General features: G+C 44.5%; 2 protein-coding genes across 2 annotated transcripts in view; one reads left to right on the top strand and one right to left on the bottom strand.

Annotated features, from left to right (window-relative positions):
* zgc:77375 (uncharacterized protein LOC402927 homolog) overlaps positions 1–4014 on the top strand; it is a 68713-nt gene extending 64699 nt beyond the window's left edge. Inside the window, 1 exon segment of the mRNA XM_065004770.1 lies at positions 90–4014. Coding sequence (XP_064860842.1) covers positions 90–519 — 430 coding nt within the window. The 3' untranslated portion in view covers positions 520–4014.
* On the bottom strand, positions 3640–16607 carry rab43 (RAB43, member RAS oncogene family). The gene is made up of 3 exons (XM_029654203.2): positions 16245–16607; positions 11512–11695; positions 3640–7932 (listed from the first exon to the last, which is right to left on the bottom strand). The coding sequence occupies exons 1-3, from the start codon at positions 16437–16439 to the stop codon at positions 7679–7681; spliced, it is 633 nt and encodes a 210-aa protein (XP_029510063.1). The 5' UTR covers positions 16440–16607; the 3' UTR covers positions 3640–7678.
* Positions 16608–18182: the final 1575 nt, after the last annotated feature.

Raw genomic sequence — 18182 nt, 5'->3', positions numbered from 1 at the left:
GTAGTATTGGTTTAATGATACTACTGACATGTTATTAGATACCCTGTTCCCTTCTAACTAGTGTCTAACCTTTATTCCATCTAACAAAGAGACAACCTGATGACAGATATCTATGGAGCCAACCTGTATAACCGCTATCTGGAGGAAAGGGTCCGGACCAGGCAGACTGCTGCCCAAGTAGTGCAGGCCACGGTGGAGGGTACAGGGGGCGGAGGGTCCCCTAAAGCCCTTCTCCAGGACCAGGACATGGAAAGTGCCTTGGAGAGCGAGCTGGCCTCCCCCTCCGCCACCTCCTGTAAATCCCTGCTGGTATGTACCGGTGTCTATAACCCCCACAGCGAGGTGCCGGCTGATGCCAGCCACAGCATCACAGAGACTGTGTTCCATGGTCACCGGGACTTCCGCTTCGACCCGGCCCTGATGGAACCAGGACACATCGTAGAGGACGTACACAACGCTGTGGAACTCATCTGTCAACAGGAGAACTTTGTTTCTACTAGGCATTGACCTGTAGAATAGCATTAGAGTTGTATAACTTTGTACGTCCAAAATGACCCTATTCCCTGTGTAGTTCAAAAGATAGGGAATATGGTGCCATTTCATATTTGTATATCACATCCCAGTGAGGATGGTTTCAGGGTTAAAAACTGAGGAAGTAGAAACAGTAGAAATAGTAGAGTCTGAGACTGTAGAAACAGTAGTCTGAGACTGTAGAAACAGTAGTCTGAGACTGTAGAAACAGTAGAGTCTGAGACTGTAGAAATAGCAGAGTCTGAGACTGTAAAAACAGTAGAGTCTGAGACTGTAGAAACAGTAGAGTCTGAGACTGTAGAAACAGTAGTCTGAGACTGTAGAAACAGTCGTCTGAGACTGTAGAAACAGTAGAGTCTGAGACTGTAGAAATAGCAGAGTCAGACTGTAGAAACAGTAGTCTGAGACTGTAGAAACAGTAGTCTGAGACTGTAGAAATAGTAGTCTGAGACTGTAGAAATAGTAGTCTGAGACTGTAGAAACAGTAGTCTGAGACTGTAGAAATAGTAGTCTGAGACTGTAGAAATAGTAGTCTGAGACTGTAGAAACAGTAGTCTGAGACTGTAGAAACAGTAGTCTGAGACTGTAGAACCAGTAGTCTGAGACTGTAGAAATAGCAGAGTCAGACTGTAGAAACAGTAGTCTGAGACTGTAGAAACAGTAGTCTGAGACTGTAGAAATAGTAGTCTGAGACTGTAGAAACAGACGTCTGAGACTGTAGAAACAGTAGAGTCTGAGACTGTAGAAATAGCAGAGTCAGACTGTAGAAACAGTAGTCTGAGACTGTAGAAACAGTAGTCTGAGACTGTAGAAACAGTAGTCTGAGACTGTAGAAACAGTAGAGTCTGAGACTGTAGAAACAGTAGTCTGAGACTGTAGAAACAGTAGTCAGACTGTAGAAACAGTAGTCTGAGACTAGAAATAGCAGAGTCAGACTGTAGAAACAGTAGTCTGAGACTGTAGAAACAGAATAAACAGTAGTCTAAGACTGTAGAAACAGTAGAAACAGTGGTCTAAGACTGTAGAAATAGTAGAGTGTGAGACTGTAGAAACAGTAGAGTCTGAGACTGTAGAAACAGTAGTCTGAGACTGTAGAAACAGTAGAGTCTGAGACTGTAGAAACAGTAGAGTCTGAGACTGTAGAAACAGTAGTCTGATACTGTAGAAACAGTTGAGTCTGAGACTGTAGAAACAGTAGAGTCTGAGACTGTAGAAACAGAATAAACAGTAGTCTGAGACTGTAAAAACAGTTGAGTCTGAGACTGTAGAAACAGTAGTCTGAGACTGTAGAAACAGTAGTCTGAGACTGTAGAAACAGTAGAGTCTGAGACTGTAGAAACAGTAGTCTGATACTGTAGAAACAGTTGAGTCTGAGACTGTAGAAACAGTAGAGTCTGAGACTGTAGAAACAGAATAAACAGTAGTCTGAGACTGTAAAAACAGTTGAGTCTGAGACTGTAGAAACAGTAGTCTGAGACTGTAGAAACAGTAGAGTCTGAGACTGTAGAAACAATAGAGTCTGAGACTGTAGAAACAGTAGTCTGAGACTGTAGAAACAGTTGAGTCTGAGACTGTAGAAACAGTAGAGTCTGAGACTGTAGAAACAGAATAAACAGTAGTCTGAGACTGTAAAAACAGTTGAGTCTGAGACTGTAGAAACAGTAGTCTGAGACTGTAGAAACAGTAGAGTCTGAGACTGTAGAAACAATAGAGTCTGAGACTGTAGAAACAGTAGTCTGAGACTGTAGAAATAGTAGAGTCTGAGACTGTAGAAACAGTAGTCTTGAGACTGTAGAAACAGTAGAGTCTGAGACTGTAGAAACAGTAGTCTGAGACTGTAGAAATAGTAGAGTCTGAGACTGTAGAAACAGTAGTCTGAGACTGTAGAAATAGTAGTCTGAGACTGTAGAAACAGTAGAGTCTGAGACTGTAGAAACAGTAGAGTCTGAGACTGTAGAAACAGTAGGGTCTGAGACTATAGAAAGAGTAGAAACATAGTTCTTGAAATTTTCCAGATTGACTGACCTTCATGTCTTAAAGTAATGATGGACTGTCGTTTCTCTTTGCTTATTTGAGCTGTTCTTGCCATAATGTGGACTTGGGTATTTTACCAAATAGGGCTATCTTCTGTATACCACCCCTATCTTGTCACAACACAACTGATTGGCTCAAACGCATTAAGAAGGAAAGATATTCCACAAATTAACAAGGCACACCTGTTAATTTAAATGCATTCCAGGTGACTACCTCATGAAGCTGGTTGAGAGAATGTCAAGAGTGTGCAAAGCTGTCATCAAGTCAAAGGGTGGCTACTTTGAAGAATCTCAAATATAAAATATATTATGATTTGTTTAACACTTTTTTTGGTTACTACATGATTCCATATCTGTTATTTCAGAGTTTTTATGTCTTCACTATTATTCTACAATGTAGAAAATAGTAAAAAATAAAGAAAAACCCTGGAGTGAGTAGCTGTGTCCAAACCTTCGACGGGTACTATATTTGATCAGGTTACTTTTCAAAACGATAGAAAAGCAGGTAGACTTTGCGTTGAGGGCAGGTAGATACCAGATATGTGATAGCATGATCAGTTGAAGGCATTCAGTTGTACAACTGACTAGGTATCCCCCTTTCCCTTAATTGTAAATAACTGCATCGACTGTACTGAAAACAAAAGCAACAATGCACTGTTAGAGAGTAGTAAGTCTTTGTCCTGTATATCTGAATGGGTCTGACTGATCGTGAACAGTACAGCGTGGCTGCCTGTACTAGCTGTTGTACCATGACCAGATAGGTCCTGTCCCTGGTCAGATAATGGTTTCATATGCACTTATGTCAGGTCATGCCATCAGAAATGAAAGCATAAGAGTAGAATAGTGCATTAGTCTTCTAGAACAGTCCTGTACTGTATGCAGTAAAACATTGGGTATGGTTTTCTTTTATAGTGCCTTAAGCTGAAAGATATTTTATACTTACACTAAGTACATATGTTCACATATTTGTGCATGTCATAGGATCTGCAATGCATGCATTTATATTACTTTATGTCATTGTATGAAATAATCTTTTCCATGTATAAAATGTTAAGTTAAATGAAATGTCAAGGTATTTAAACGGATTACAGATATTGTAACTTTATTGAAGACAGATACTGTGATTATGGCACATCAGTCACGTTTATACCTGGTTCTAATGTGCGTCCTTTTGTCCTTATCTTGTCCACATTCTGATTGTGCCCACATTTTTAGATGAATAAAAGACGCATTGTGAACAGATTTTGATCAGATGTTATAAGTGTAAACAGGCAAGATCCGGATGAAGGACACGTTAGCAGCAGGTATAAACGGGGCTAGAGAAGGTGACCACTGTATAGTAACTGCATGTATAGGCTATGATATTCATTTTATTAACAAGTTAAGATGAACAATATTTATCTAATTTGCTATTGTCGATAAAAGACAAATAACCTGAACTGGTTTCCCTCAGTCCCTCAAAAGCCCACCAATAGTTCTGCAACCCTCAAACCAAAGAAAAGGTTTACCTAAGAAAATGACATGAACAGATCAGGTTCAGAATACAAAGATGAAAAACAAACATTCACTGACAACACCTCACTCTTATAAAGATGTGGAATAACTGAATAGTTACACATTATGATTCCATTGTCTATTCTCACTTCTGTCATATCTCTCTCCACAACTCAATAACAGAGAAAGGCACTCTGTTCATCTAGAACAGGGGTTCTCAAATACTATTCGAGCAGGTCCTGTCACACAAATGTCCTAGGTGGCAAAGGTCTGGATTGATAGTCATTTATCGACGTAGCAAACCCCCACCTCACAAACCATGCAACCTCAAACTGTTAAAAAATACTATTGTTGGCAGAGAGAGTTAGCAGTTCTTAAAGTACATTTCATGCAATTCTACACATAATGTCATGGAGCAAAGGGAAAAGGTTGCCTTTTTAAAGCTAATTTATGCAATTCTACACATTATGCCACGAAGCAAAGGGAAAAGGTTGCCTTTTTAAAGCCAATTTATGCAATTCTACACATAATGTCATGGAGCAAAGGGAAAAGGTTGCCTTTTTAAAGCTAATTTATGCAATTCTACACATAATGTCATGGAGCAAAGGGAAAAGGTTGCCTTTTTAAAGCTAATTTATGCAATTCTACACATATGCCACAAAGCAAAGGGAAAAGGTTGCCTTTTTAAAGCTCATTTAACATTTTCCACGTCTTATTTGTGTTCATATGATACCAGTAGTCGACCCCCGACCAAATTCCTAATTGGTATTTTTTTGGAACCACAGTCCGTATTGTGTGGTCGGTCATGTGCGTCAAAAGACAAAGGTAAATTGCAGTTGGTCCAGAACAAAGCAGCCCGTATCGCACTTAGATGTAAACGGAGGGAAAGTGTCAGTAACATGTATGTCAGTCTCTCCTGGCTAAAAGTTTAGGAGAAATTGACTGCATCACTATTGGTCTTTGTGCGAGGTGTTGATGGTACCAAACTGTCTGTTCAAGCAGTTCACACACAGTCCGGACACCCATTGGTACAACACAAGACATGCAACCAGAGGTCTCTTCACAGTCCCCAGGTCCAGAACAGGCTGGGAAACACAGTATTAAATAGAGCCATGACTACCATTTCAACCAAGTTATTATTAAAATGTGACATATTTCCTGAAACTGATTTTGTATTATAAAACTGGATGTATACTTTAACTAGCACATTTCCAAAAGCTATTTGACATGTGTGATCGAAATCCATCAATCTCCTTCAGAATGTACAGATCCATAAAAAGTACATAGTAAATGGTACTATACAGAAAGTTGATTCACAACCCTTGCATTCCACCTACAAGCCCGAGACAGATATAAAACAGCCTATTACTCCCTTCCCGCAGTACAACACATACAGTGCAGCCGGAAAGTATTCAGACCCCTTGACTTTTTCTGCATTTTGTTACGTCACAGCCTTATCCTAGGATTGCTCCCCCCCCCCTCATCAATCTACATACAATGCCTCATAATTGCAAAGTAAAAACCGTTTTTTAGAAAATGTTGCTAATTTGTATATATTACACTAATATAAAAAAGCTGAACTATAACATTTACATAAGTATTCAGATCATTTATTCAATTGTAGAAACACCTTTGGCAGCGATTACAGCCTGGGGTCTTCTTGGGTTTGACGCTACAAGCTTGGCACACCTGTATTTGGGGAGTTCCTCCCATTCTTCTCTGCAGATCCTATCAAGCTCTGTCAGGTTGGATGGGGAGCGTCGCTGCACAGATATTGTCATGTCTCCAGAGATGTTCGATCGGATTCAAGTCCGGGCAACTCAAGGACATTCAGTGACTTGTCCCAAAGCCACTCCTGAGTTGTCCTGTTGGATGGTGAACCTTCACCCCAGCCTGAGGTCTTAAATAGTCTGGAGCAGATTTTCATTAAGGATCTCCCTGTACTTTGCTTAGTTCATCTTTCCCTTGATCCTGACTAGTCTCCCAGTCCCTGCTGCTGAAAAACATCCCGACAGCATGTTGCTGCCACCACCATGCTTCACCGTAGGGATGGTGCCAGGTTTACTCCAGACGTGACGCTTGGCATTCAGGCCAAAGAGTTCAATCTTGGTTTCTTCAGACCAGATAATCTTGTTTCTCATGGTCTGAGAGTCCTTTAGGTTATTGTTGGCAAACTCCTTGTGGGCTGTCATGCCTTTTACTGAGGAGTGGCATGTTTGGCCACTACCATAAAGGCCTGATGGGTGGAGTACTGCAGAGACCTCCCATCTCCACAGAGGTCCTCTGGAGCTCTGTCAGAGAGACCATTGGGTTCTTGGTCACCTCCCTGACCAAGGCCCTTCACCCGATTGCTCAGTTTAGCTGGGCGGCCAGCTCTAAGAAAAGTCTTGGTGGTTCCAAACTTCTTAAATTTGAGAATGATGGAGGCCACTGTGTTCTTGGGGACCTTCAATGCTGAAGAAATGTTTTGGTACCCTTCCCAAGATCTGTGCCTTGACACAATCCTGTCTCGGAGCTCTACGGACAATTCCTTTGACCTCACAGATTGATTTTTGCTCTGACATGCACTGTCAACTGTGGGACCTTATATAGACAGGTGTGTGCCTTTCCAATCAAGTTGTAGAAACATCTCAAGGATGGTCAATGGAAACAGGATGCACCGGAGCTGAATTTTGAGTCTCATAGCAAAGGGTCTGAGTACTTATGTAAGGTATGTTTTTATTTGTAATAAATTTGCAAAAATATCTAAAAAACAGTTTTTGCTTTGTCATTATGGGGTATTGTGTGTACATTGATGAGACATCATTTTTATTTTATCCATTTTAGAATAAAGCTAACAAAATGTGGACAAAGTCAAGGGGTCTGAATACTTTCCAAATGCACTGTATGCTCCTGTAGTCTTCACAGGAGGAGACTGATTGTGCCAGTCATTCTTCAACAAGCATTCAGAATCAAGATTACACTCTGATGTGCAACACTAGGCACACCATGCACCTTTCCTTGACATATCGCACAACTTCAAACATGGCAGGTCAATTTCTAACAATAATCACTGTGCAAAAATATCAAAGTCTATGGTACGTGTATGTACTCTGTCCTCCCCATAAAAACATCATCATCAATCCTGTCATGACTTGCTGGGCGGGTTTATATATCTTCTACACTGTAATACTGTCTACAGAACAAGGTTCAATAACATCTGTGATGTCAGGCCGCCGCACCATATGAAGTGATAAATTTAACATTTCCTGTCAGGCCTGTCGGTCTCCGTTAAAGGGCAGGGAGGGACAGCACAGCTACATGCTCTGGGAAGTAAAAGTCAGGGTTTGACTCCAATAGTGGTTCAGATCAACTCTCTGGATCAGAGATTGTATTTACGTCCAATAACATCCACTTTTCTCTCTGCGAAATATTTCTGTGCAGGTCATGCCCCCCTCCCCCCATAAAAAACAGGTATTGCTACATCAGAAAGTTTCTCAACTGGTCCCTGAAACAGAATAAAACAAATATATGTTTTTCACAACACATGTCAACAAACCACCTGTTGGTCACTATCCACAGTCCCAGCTGGTGCAAAACCTTTGAATTATCAACATGTACAGTCCCCTCTCCACCTCCTATCAGCAGCCACAGCCCCAGGCTTCTCCGCCCATGTCTTTGCTGTTGAGTTTGAAGCTTTCCGTCACATTCTCATTGAACATGGGTCCCCCGTGGCGCAGGATGAGCTCGGCGGCCATCTTGTTAAAGGCCTCATCCACGTTGGAGGCGTCTTTAGCCGATGTCTCAATGGCCGTCAGGAACTCCAGCTGGTGGGCCATGGTCTGGGCATCTTCTAACGACACCTCACGCTGATCCACCAGGTCAGACTTATTCCCTGAGGATAGAGAGGAGAGAGAGAAGATAGGAGGACCGAGAAGAGGGAGGACAGGTGAGGGGGGGAGAAGGGAGAGGACAGGTGATATGAGGTGAGGGGGGAGAGGACAGGTGGGATGAGGTGAGGGTGGAAGAGGGGAGAGGACAGGTGGGATGAGGTGAGGGTGGAAGAGGGGAGAGGACAGGTGGGATGAGGTGAGGGTGGAAGAGGGGAGAGGACAGGTGAGGGGGAAGAAGGGAGGAGGAGAGGGGAGAAGAGGTGAGGGGGAAGAGGACAGGTGAGACAGTAGGGGAGAGGACAGGTAAAGAGGGGAGGTGGAAGAGAGGTTAGAAGGAGAGATGAGGAAGAGGAGCAGAGATGAGGAAGAGGAGCAGGGGTGAGGAAGAGAGGGGTGAGGTAAAGAGGTGGAGGGGGTGAGGTGAAGAGGTGAGGAAGAGGTGAGAAATAGAGGTGAGGAAGAGAGGAGAGGACAGGTGAGAAGAGATGGGAGAGGACAAGTGGGAGAAGAGAGGACAGGTATGGATAGGGGAGAAGTGAGGAGAGGTGAAGGGGACAGGAAAGGGAAGAGGAGGAGAGGTGAAGGGGACAGGTAAGGGGAGACGTGAAGAGGTGAGGAGGAGAGTTGAAGAAAAGGAGGAGGAGAGGTAAAGATGAGAGGACAGGAGGAGAGAGAGGTGAGAGTTGAGGTGGGGGCACAATGGGGTATTTGGTATTTCTTCTATTTTATTAGGATCCCCATTAGCTGTTGCAGAGTCAATCAGTCCATAGGGGCCAGTCAGCCAGCCAGTCAGTCCATATGGGCCACTATGTCAGTTAGTCCATAGGGGCCAGTCAGTCCATATGGGCCACTATGTCAGTTAGTCCAAAAGGGCCAGTCAGTCAGACAGCCAGTCAGCCCATAGAGGCCATTCACTCAGTCAACTTGTCAGTCCATAGGGGCCACTATGTCAGTTAGTCCATAGGGGCCAGTCAGTCCATATGGGCCACTATGTCAGTTAGTCCAAAAGGGCCAGTCAGTCAGACAGCCAGTCAGCCCATAGAGGCCATTCACTCAGTCAACTTGTCAGTCCATAGGGGCCACTATGTCAGTTAGTCCATAGGGGCCAGTCCGTACATAGGGGCCAGTCAGTCAGCCAGTCAGTCAGTCCATACATAGGGACCAGTCAGCCAGTCCATAGGGACCAGTCAGCCAGTCCATACATAGGGACCAGTCAGCCAGTCCATAGGGACCAGTCAGCCAGTCCATACGGACCAGTCAGCCAGTCCATAGGAACCAGTCAGCCAGTCCATAGGAACCAGTCAGCCAGTCCATAGGGACCAGTCAGCCAGTCAGTCCATACATACATAGGGACCAGTCAGCCAGTCCATAGGGACCAGTCAGCGAGTCCATAGGGGCCAGTCAGCCAGTCAGTCCATAGTGGCCAGTCAGTCAGTCCATAGGGACCAGTCAGCCAGTCAGTCCATACATAGGGACCAGTCAGCCAGTCAGTCAGTCAGTCCATGCATAGGGGCCAGTCAGCCAGTACATAGGGACAAGTCAGCCAGTCAGTCCATGCATAGGGGCCAGTCAGCCAGTCCACAGGGGCCAGTCAGCCAGTCAGTCCATAGGGGCCAGTCAGCCAGCCAGTCAATTAATAGGGGTCAGTCAGTCAGCCAGCCAGTCAGTCAATACATAGGGACCAGTCAGCCAGTCAGTCCATGCATGCATAGGGGCCAGTCAGCCAGTACATAGGGACCAGTCAGCCAGTCAGTCCATGCATAAGGGCCAGTCAGCCAGTCCATAGGGACCAGTCAGTCATAGGGGCCAGTCAGCCAGTCAGTCCATAGGGGCCAGCCAGCCAGTCCATAGGGGCCAGTCAGTCAGCCAGCCAGTCAGTCAGTCCATAGGGGCCAGTCAGCCAGTCAATACATAGGGACCAGTCAGCCAGTCAGTCCATACATAGGGGCCAATCAGCCAGTCAGTCCATGCATAGGGGCCAGTCAGTCAGTCCATACATACATAGGGGTCAGTCAGCCAGTGAGTCAGTCAGTCCATGCATAGGGGCCAGTCAGCCAGTACATAGGGACCAGTCAGCCAGCCAATTCATAGGGGTCAGTCAGTCAGTCCATAGGGATCAGTCAGTCAGTCAGTCCATAGGGGCCAGTCAGTCAGTCAGTCCATAGGGGCCAGTCAGTCAGTCCATAGGGGTCAGTCAATCAGCCAGCCAGTCAGTCAGTCCATAGGGGCCAGTCAGCCAGTCAATACATAGGGACCAGTCAGCCAGTCAGTCCATGCATAGGGGCCAGTCAGCCAGTACATAGGGACCAGTCAGTCCATGCATAGGGGCCAGTCAGCCAGTCAGTCCATAGGGGCCAGTCAGCTGGTCAGTCGGCCAGTCCATAGGGGCCAGTCAGCCAGTCCATAGGGGCCAGTCAGCCAGTCCATAGGGGCCAGTCAGCCAGTCCATAGGGGCCAGTCAGCCAGCCAGTCAGTCAGTCCATAGGGGCCAGTCAGGCAGTCAATTCATAGGGGGCAGTCAGTCAGTCCATAGGGGCCAGTCAGTCAGTCAGTCCATAGGGGCCAGTCAGTCAGCCAGCCAGTCCATAGGGGCCAGTCAGCCAGCCAGTCCATAGGGGCCAGCCAGTCAGTCAGTCAGTCAGTCCATACATAGGGTATTTGGGACTTTATTAGGATCCCCATTAGCGGTTGCAAAATCAGCAGCTACTTTTCCTGGTATCCACACAAAACATAATACAGAACATTAATAGACAAGAACAGCTCAAGGACAGAACTACACATGTAAAAAAGGCACACGTAGCCTACATATCAATACATACACAAACTATCTAGGTCAAATAGAGGAGAGACCTTGAGATGTTGCTTTACCTGTTTTTAAAACAGAGTGATTTAAAATAGGATGATTTATGAAGACCAGGGATAAACATTATCAAGCATGTTACTGATGTAAGGTAAGTAATAAAATAACTAGCAACCCTTTATTAGGATAGTCCATCTGTTGATGCTCTACAGACCATCAGTAACATTTCAACTATCTACTAACCCTAACCCTCATTCTAACCTAACCCTAACTTGATCCCTTACCCTTATCCTAACTTGAACCCTTACCCTAACCCTTATTCTAACCCTAATCCTTACCCTAACCCTTATTCTAACCCTTATGCTAACCCTAACCCTTATGCTAACCCTTATGCTTATGCTAACCCTTATTCTAACCCTAACCCTTATGCTAACCCTAACCCTTATGCTAACCCTAACCCTTATGCTAACCCTAACCCTTATGCTAACCCTTATTCTAACCCTAACCCTTATTCTAACCCTTATGCTAACCCTAACCCTTATGCTAACCCTAACCCTTATGCTAACCCTTATTCTAACCCTAACCCTTATTCTAACCCTAACCCTTATGCTAACCCTAACCCTTATGCTAACCCTAACCCTTATGCTAACCCTAACCCTTATGCTAACCCTAACTGTAACCCTTATTGTAACCCCTAACTGTTACCTAACTGGAAATCAATCATTCAGCTATCCATCTATAGATGGACTATCCAGTCTGACCCTAGTAACTAACAACTAACCGATGAGCAGGGGTACAATGTTTGACCCTCCGTATTTCTTGACGTCCTCCATCCACTTGGGCACAGCCATGAAGGTTCCTCTCTTAGTGATGTCATAGGCAATGACGGCTCCGTTGGTGCTGCGGTAATAACTCTGGGTGATCGTCCTGAAACGTTCCTGGCCCGCCGTGTCCCAGATCTGCAGCTGGACAACATATTCAACCCAGGGTTATCTCACAGAGTTAGCCCTAACCCAGGGTAATCTCACAGAGTTAGCCCTAACCCAGGGTAATCTCACAGAGTTAGCCCTAACCCAGAGTAATCTCACAGAGTTAGCCCTAACCCGGGGTAATCTCACAGAGTTAGCCCTAACCCGGGGTAATCTCACAGAGTTAGCCCTAACCCGGGGTAATCTCACAGAGTTAGCCCTAACCCGGGGTTATCTCACAGAGTTAGCCCTAACCCGGGGTAATCTCACAGAGTTAGCCCTAACCCGGGGTAATCTCACAGAGTTAGCCCTAACCCGGGGTAATCTCACAGAGTTAGCCCTAACCCGGGGTAATCTCACAGAGTTAGCCCTAACCCGGGGTAATCTCACAGAGTTAGCCCTAACCCAGGGTAATCTCACAGAGTTAGCCCTAACCCGGGGTAATCTCACAGAGTTAGCCCTAACCCGGGGTAATCTCACAGAGTTAGCCCTAACCCAGGGTAATCTCACAGAGTTAGCCCTAACCCAGGGTAATCTCACAGAGTTAGCCCTAACCCAGAGTAATCTCACAGAGTTAGCCCTAACCCAGAGTAATCTCACAGAGTTAGCCCTAACCCAGGGTTATCTCACAGAGTTAGCCCTAACCCAGGGTAATCTCACAGTTAGCCCTAACCCCGGGTAATCTCACAGTTAGCCCTAACCCAGGGTAATCTCACAGTTAGCCCTAACCCAGGGTAATCTCAGAGCTAGTTAACTACACATATTATCATTGGCAGTGGGCTTCCCCAGTGATTTTCCCCACGCACTGCAAGCCAGGGGAAAACAAATACATATTACAACCTATGTGTTGTGATAATTGCGTTGTTTGCTCTATAACCTGTTAGTTCATATGCCTTGACACTGTGATATATTGGCCAAAGGATGAGACAAGACACAGTGGCAGAATAAATTCAACCACACCTTTGTTTCATCACCAAACCAGAGAGCAACATTTGTCTAGTGAAGCCCACAAAGCATATTGCATGTAAAACAGTTACATGACCTACAGCAAGGTCAATCAAGTTAAAGTTTCAGACATTTGGGACCACTAAACAGCTACTAATTTAGAAACCAGGAGAGTCAGGCTACCGCAAGTCACAAAGAACCCAGGAGAGTCAGGCTACTGCAAGTCACAAAGAACCCAGGAGAGTCAGGCTACTGCAAGTCACAAAGAACCCAGGAGAGTCAGGCTACCGCAAGTCACAAAGAACCCAGGAGTCAGGCTACCGCAAGTCACAAAGAACCCAGGAGAGTCAGGCTACCGCAAGTCACAAAGAACCCAGGAGAGTCAGGCTACCGCAAGTCACGGAGAACCCAGGAGAGTCAGGCTACCGCAAGTCACGGAGAACCCAGGAGAGTCAGGCTACTGCAAGTCACAAATAACCCAGGAGAGTCAGGCTACTGCAAGTCACAAAGAACCCAGGAGAGTCAGGCTACCGCAAGTCACAAAGAACCCAGGAGAGTCAGGCTACTGCAAGTCACAAAGAACCCAGGAGAGTCAGGCTACCGCAAGTCACAAAGAACCCAGGAGTCAGGCTACCGCAAGTCACAAAGAACCCAGGAGAGTCAGGCTACCGCAAGTCACAAAGAACCCAGGAGAGTCAGGCTACCGCAAGTCACAAAGAACCCAGGAGTCAGGCTACCGCAAGTCAAAGAACCCAGCAGCTGCTTCCACTATTCCAGCACCATCAAATCACCTCTGCTTAGTCTAATACAGTGACAACTAAAAGATACCAAAAACAATATAGTTCAATCAAAGTAAGCTAAATATGATGAGGCTCTCCATGGTTCTAATTTATGTGTGTGTGTGTGTTCATGCAAGTAGAAAAAACATGTTGACTCACCCTACTTATTGAGAAACGCCGATGCCATCCTCTCATGTTGACTGTCATACAGTAGAAGCTTTTAGTTTTTGTCCTAGCCTACCTGGCTAAAATGCAGTGGTGGAAAAAGTACCCAATTGTCATACTTGAGTAAAAGTATAGATACCTTAATAGAAAGTTACTCAAGTAAAAGTCACCCAGTAAAATACTACTTGAGTAAAAGTCTAAAAGTATGAGCATTAATATGGAGTTGGTCCCCCCTTTGCTGCTATAACAGCCTCCACTCTTCTGGGAAGGCTTTCCACTAGATGTTGGAACATTGCTGCTATAACAGCCTCCACTCTTCTGGGAAGGCTTTCCACTAGATGTTGGAACATTGCTGCGGGGACTTGCTTCCATTCAGCCACAAGAGCATTAGTGAGATCGGGCACTGATGTTGGGTGATTAGGCCTGGCTCACAGTTGGCGTTCCAATTCATCCCAAAGCTGTTCAAATGGGGTTGAGGTCAGGTCTCCTTGTAGGCTAGTCAAGTTCTTCCACATCGATCTCGACAAACGATTTCTGTATGGACCTCGCTTTGTGAATGGGGCCTTCCCCAAACGGTTAGCACAAAGCTGGAAGCACAGAATAGCCTAGAATGTCATTGTGTGCTGTAGCGTTAAGCTTTCCCTTCATTGGAACTAAGGGCCCTGCACCATGAAAAACAGCCGCAGACCATTATTCCTCCTCCACCAAACTTTACAGTCGGCGCTATGCATTGAGGCAGGTAGCGTTCTCCTGGCATCCTCCAAATCCAGACTCGTCCGTTGGACTGCCAGATGGTAAAAGCATGATTCATCACTCCTGAGAACACCTTTATTTAACCAGGTAGGCCAGTTGAGAACAAGTTCTTTATTTAACCAGGTAGGCCAGTTGAGAACAAGTTCTTTATTTAACCAGGTAGGCCAGTTGAGAACAAGTTCTTTATTTAACCAGGTAGGCCAGTTGAGAACAAGTTCTTTATTTAACCAGGTAGGCCAGTTGAGAACAAGTTCTTTATTTAACCAGGTAGGCCAGTTGAGAACAAGTTCTTTATTTAACCAGGTAGGCCAGTTGAGAACAAGTTCTTTATTTAACCAGGTAGGCCAGTTGAGAACAAGTTCTTTATTTAACCAGGTAGGCCAGTTGAGAACAAGTTCTTTATTTAACCAGGTAGGCCAGTTGAGAACAAGTTATTTATTTAACCAGGTAGGCCAGTTGAGAACAAGTTCTTTATTTAACCAGGTAGGCCAGTTGAGAACAAGTTCTTTATTTAACCAGGTAGGCCAGTTGAGAACAAGTTATTTATTTAACCAGGTAGGCCAGTTGAGAACAAGTTCTTTATTTAACCAGGTAGGCCAGTTGAGAACAAGTTCTTTATTTAACCAGGTAGGCCAGTTGAGAACAAGTTCTTTATTTAACCAGGTAGGCCAGTTGAGAACAAGTTCTTTATTTAACCAGGTAGGCCAGTTGAGAACAAGTTCTCATTCACAACAGAGACCTTGCCAAGAATAAAGCAAAGCGACACAAACACAGAGTTACACATGGTATAAACAAACGCCAAGTCAATAACACAATAGAAAAATCTATATACAGTGTGTGCAAATGAAGCAAGGTTAGGGAGGTAAGGCAATAAATAGGCCATAGTGGCAAAATAATTACAATTTAGCATTAACACTGGAATAGATGTGCAGAAGATGATGTGCAAGTAGATACAGTTGTGCAATTGCTCCTGAGTCCAATGGCAGCGAGCTTTACACCACTCCAGCCGACGTTTGTCATTGCGCATGGTGATCTTAGGCTGCTCGGCCATGGAAACCCATTTCATGAAGCTCCCGACAAACAGTTATTGTGCTGACGTTGCTTCCAGAGGCAGTTTGGACCTCGGTAGTGAGTGTTGCAACCGAGGACAGATGATTTTTTACACGTTTCAGCAGTCTTGTTCTGAGTTTGTGTGGCCTGCCACTTCGCTGGCTGAGCCATTGTTGCTCCTAGATGTTTCCACTTCACAATAACAGCACTTACAGCAGAGAAGAAATTTGACAAACTGACTTGTTGGAAAGGTGGCATCCTATGGCGGTGCCACGTTGAAAGTCACTGAGCTCTTCAGTACGGCCCTTCTACTGCCAATGTTTGTCTATGTTGATTGCATGGCTGTGTGCTCGATTTTATACACCTGTCAGCAACAAGTGTGGCTAAAAAAGCAGAATCCACTCATTTGAAGGGGTGTCCACATACTGCTGTATATACAGTGAGTAGTGGCAGCATAGAGACCCTGAGGGATGACTGCTCTGATATATGGCGGCAGAGCTGGACCCTATTGCAAATGCTCGCTGGCTTCCCTTGGATTCAATGCTATGGGTGTCAATAATGTCATACAGCATCACTACACACAGAGCTGTTTCGCTTTCTCGGGTGGTTTCTCTGGTGAGAGTGTCCATTCAGCCTCTTGCGAATTGAAGGAAAATGATGAAACACAGAGTAACGAAATAAAATATTTGATATATTTATTTTAGTGGGGGATCAATTTTTGGGGGAAGCCTGGCTTCCCTTGGCATCCATGAATACGCGCCACTGTCTATTGTTGACTTTGGTTAACAGTCACATAGGCTAGGCTATGGGAATTTATCAATTCACATCAGGTTACTTTAGCTATAGCTACTAACCTTCACTCTCTTCCCTTGAATATCCATTGTCTTCATGGTAAAGTCCACTCCGATGGTATTTCCTTGTCTTTCCATGAAATTGCCGGACTTGAACCGTTGAACCACACAAGTTTTACCAACACCTACATCGCCCACTAAAACTATTTTAAAAACAAAGTCATAGCTGTCATCCGTCTCCAGTAACGTTAATGACATTGTCGATGCGACTGGTGGCTGTTTCTTAGATAACTACAAAGTTATCGTCGATGTTACATGAGTGTTTTATAACAACGCTAGAATATTATCTGTCTACAATGCAAAACTGACGTGGAGAAAAGTCGGCACCAAAGGAATTGCCAACGCGGAAGGCAAAAGTACAATTTTAGGTATCCTTCAACCGCGCCTGAATGTTTCAACACGGACTAGATAAACGCTATTCTCATAGGAGTCCATAGCATACAAAGTGGAGGACCGTCACTAGGGTCCTAATAACAGCTGTTATTTCAGATTGATTTGCTACGCATTCAAACCATTTACAATTGTAAAATGCAATCCATGCAAATGGTACAAGATTAGGGTCAGATAATATTATAAAACAATCTAGAATAAGGCTAATCTGGGTGTTTTAAAAGCATTTAAAATATAAAAGTAATTTGACATGTTTGGAGTTTAATTTAACAATAATTTGAATTATGAAATCCCTAATCCAACACAATCATTATCGTGGCATGTATTTTATGTTATTGGACATGTGATGTTGGTAACATTAGGCCTATAGATGACAATTTAATTTAGAGAACTTTTCAATTATGACATTGTGAGGCTTCTCCCACTGCTGACTTTGCAATGACAGCTGGGGTGTATTCATTCCGCCAATTTTGTTTCAAAGCATTTCTTAAACAGAAGCAAACATGAAACGAAATGGGGAGGGACTAACCTGAATTTGCCAAACACTTCTGGGGTGTATTCATTAGTCAGATTCCATTGCAAAATGTTTATTAGTCTGTTGCGAAACCGTTTATTGTTGACGTTTACTATCTAGGAACCAAATTGAAGGAAACAGGATCTAACAAGGAAGGACCTACATGAATTTGTCCAATAGAAAGTCTTGTTTTCGTTTGAAGTAACAGTTTCCATTGCAACACATTTTGTAACAGACTAAACATTTTGCAACGGAAACCCGACTAATGAATACACCCCTGGGGTTTAAGAACCAAACAGAAGTAAAAAGAGGAAAAGGAATGAAACGTGGCGGGATTAACCTGCATTTGTCCAATAGAAAACTCTTGTTTGCATTTTCCTTTGAAGTAAATGGTTTCTGTTGTAAAAAAAACACTTTGCAACAGAATCGGGGTAATAATTACACCCCTGCGCCACAGATAGAACAACGAGCCTGATGTTTCACCAGATGGATAAATCTAAAGCATCCGGTTGGCGTTTCCACTCACTGCTAAATATGGTGAAGAGAGGAAGCCCAGTGGCGGCGATAGTCTGATACACTGGTGGCAGAATCTGCGTAGCTTATTCTACAGGCTAAACCCAATGAGGTAGGCTGACGGTGACGTCGGAGAGTCGGAAATGGCGGGGAGTAGTGCGAATGAAATGGAGGAGATGGAGAAAAGGTTGAAGAGCAACATCTGTGATGGAATGTGACACGAGCCTACCAGACAAGCTAAATAACTTCTATACTCGATTTGAGGCAAGCAACACTGAAGCGTGCATGAGAGCATCAGCTCTTCTGGACGACTGTGTGATCACGCTCTCCGTAGCCAATCTGAGTAAGACCTGGGCCTGCTGTCAGACTGATGGAGCTGACATGGATGTACCTGTAGTAAGTGGGCCTGCTGTCAGACTGATGGAGCTGACATGGATGTACCTGTAGTAAGTGGACCTGCTGTCAGACTGATGGAGCAGACATGGATGTACCTGTAGTAAGTGGGCCTACTGTCAGACTGATGG

Source organism: Oncorhynchus nerka, linkage group LG2 (assembly GCF_034236695.1).
Source record: "Oncorhynchus nerka isolate Pitt River linkage group LG2, Oner_Uvic_2.0, whole genome shotgun sequence".
Taxonomy (NCBI): Eukaryota; Metazoa; Chordata; class Actinopteri; order Salmoniformes; family Salmonidae; genus Oncorhynchus; species Oncorhynchus nerka.
Note: the sequence above shows the minus strand (reverse complement) of the source record. Positions and strands in the feature narration are given on the sequence as shown.

Coding starts and splice junctions, on each gene's coding strand:
- rab43 (XM_029654203.2), bottom strand. CDS start 16,439: ATGTCATTAACGTTACTGGAGACGGATGACAGCTATGACTTTGTTTTT. Junction 11,696..16,244: donor TTCAAGGGAAGAGAGTGAAG/GTTAGTAGCTAT, acceptor TATGTTGTCCAG/CTGCAGATCTGGGACACGGC. Junction 7,933..11,511: donor CATTGTACCCCTGCTCATCG/GTTAGTTGTTAG, acceptor CTCTATCCTCAG/GGAATAAGTCTGACCTGGTG.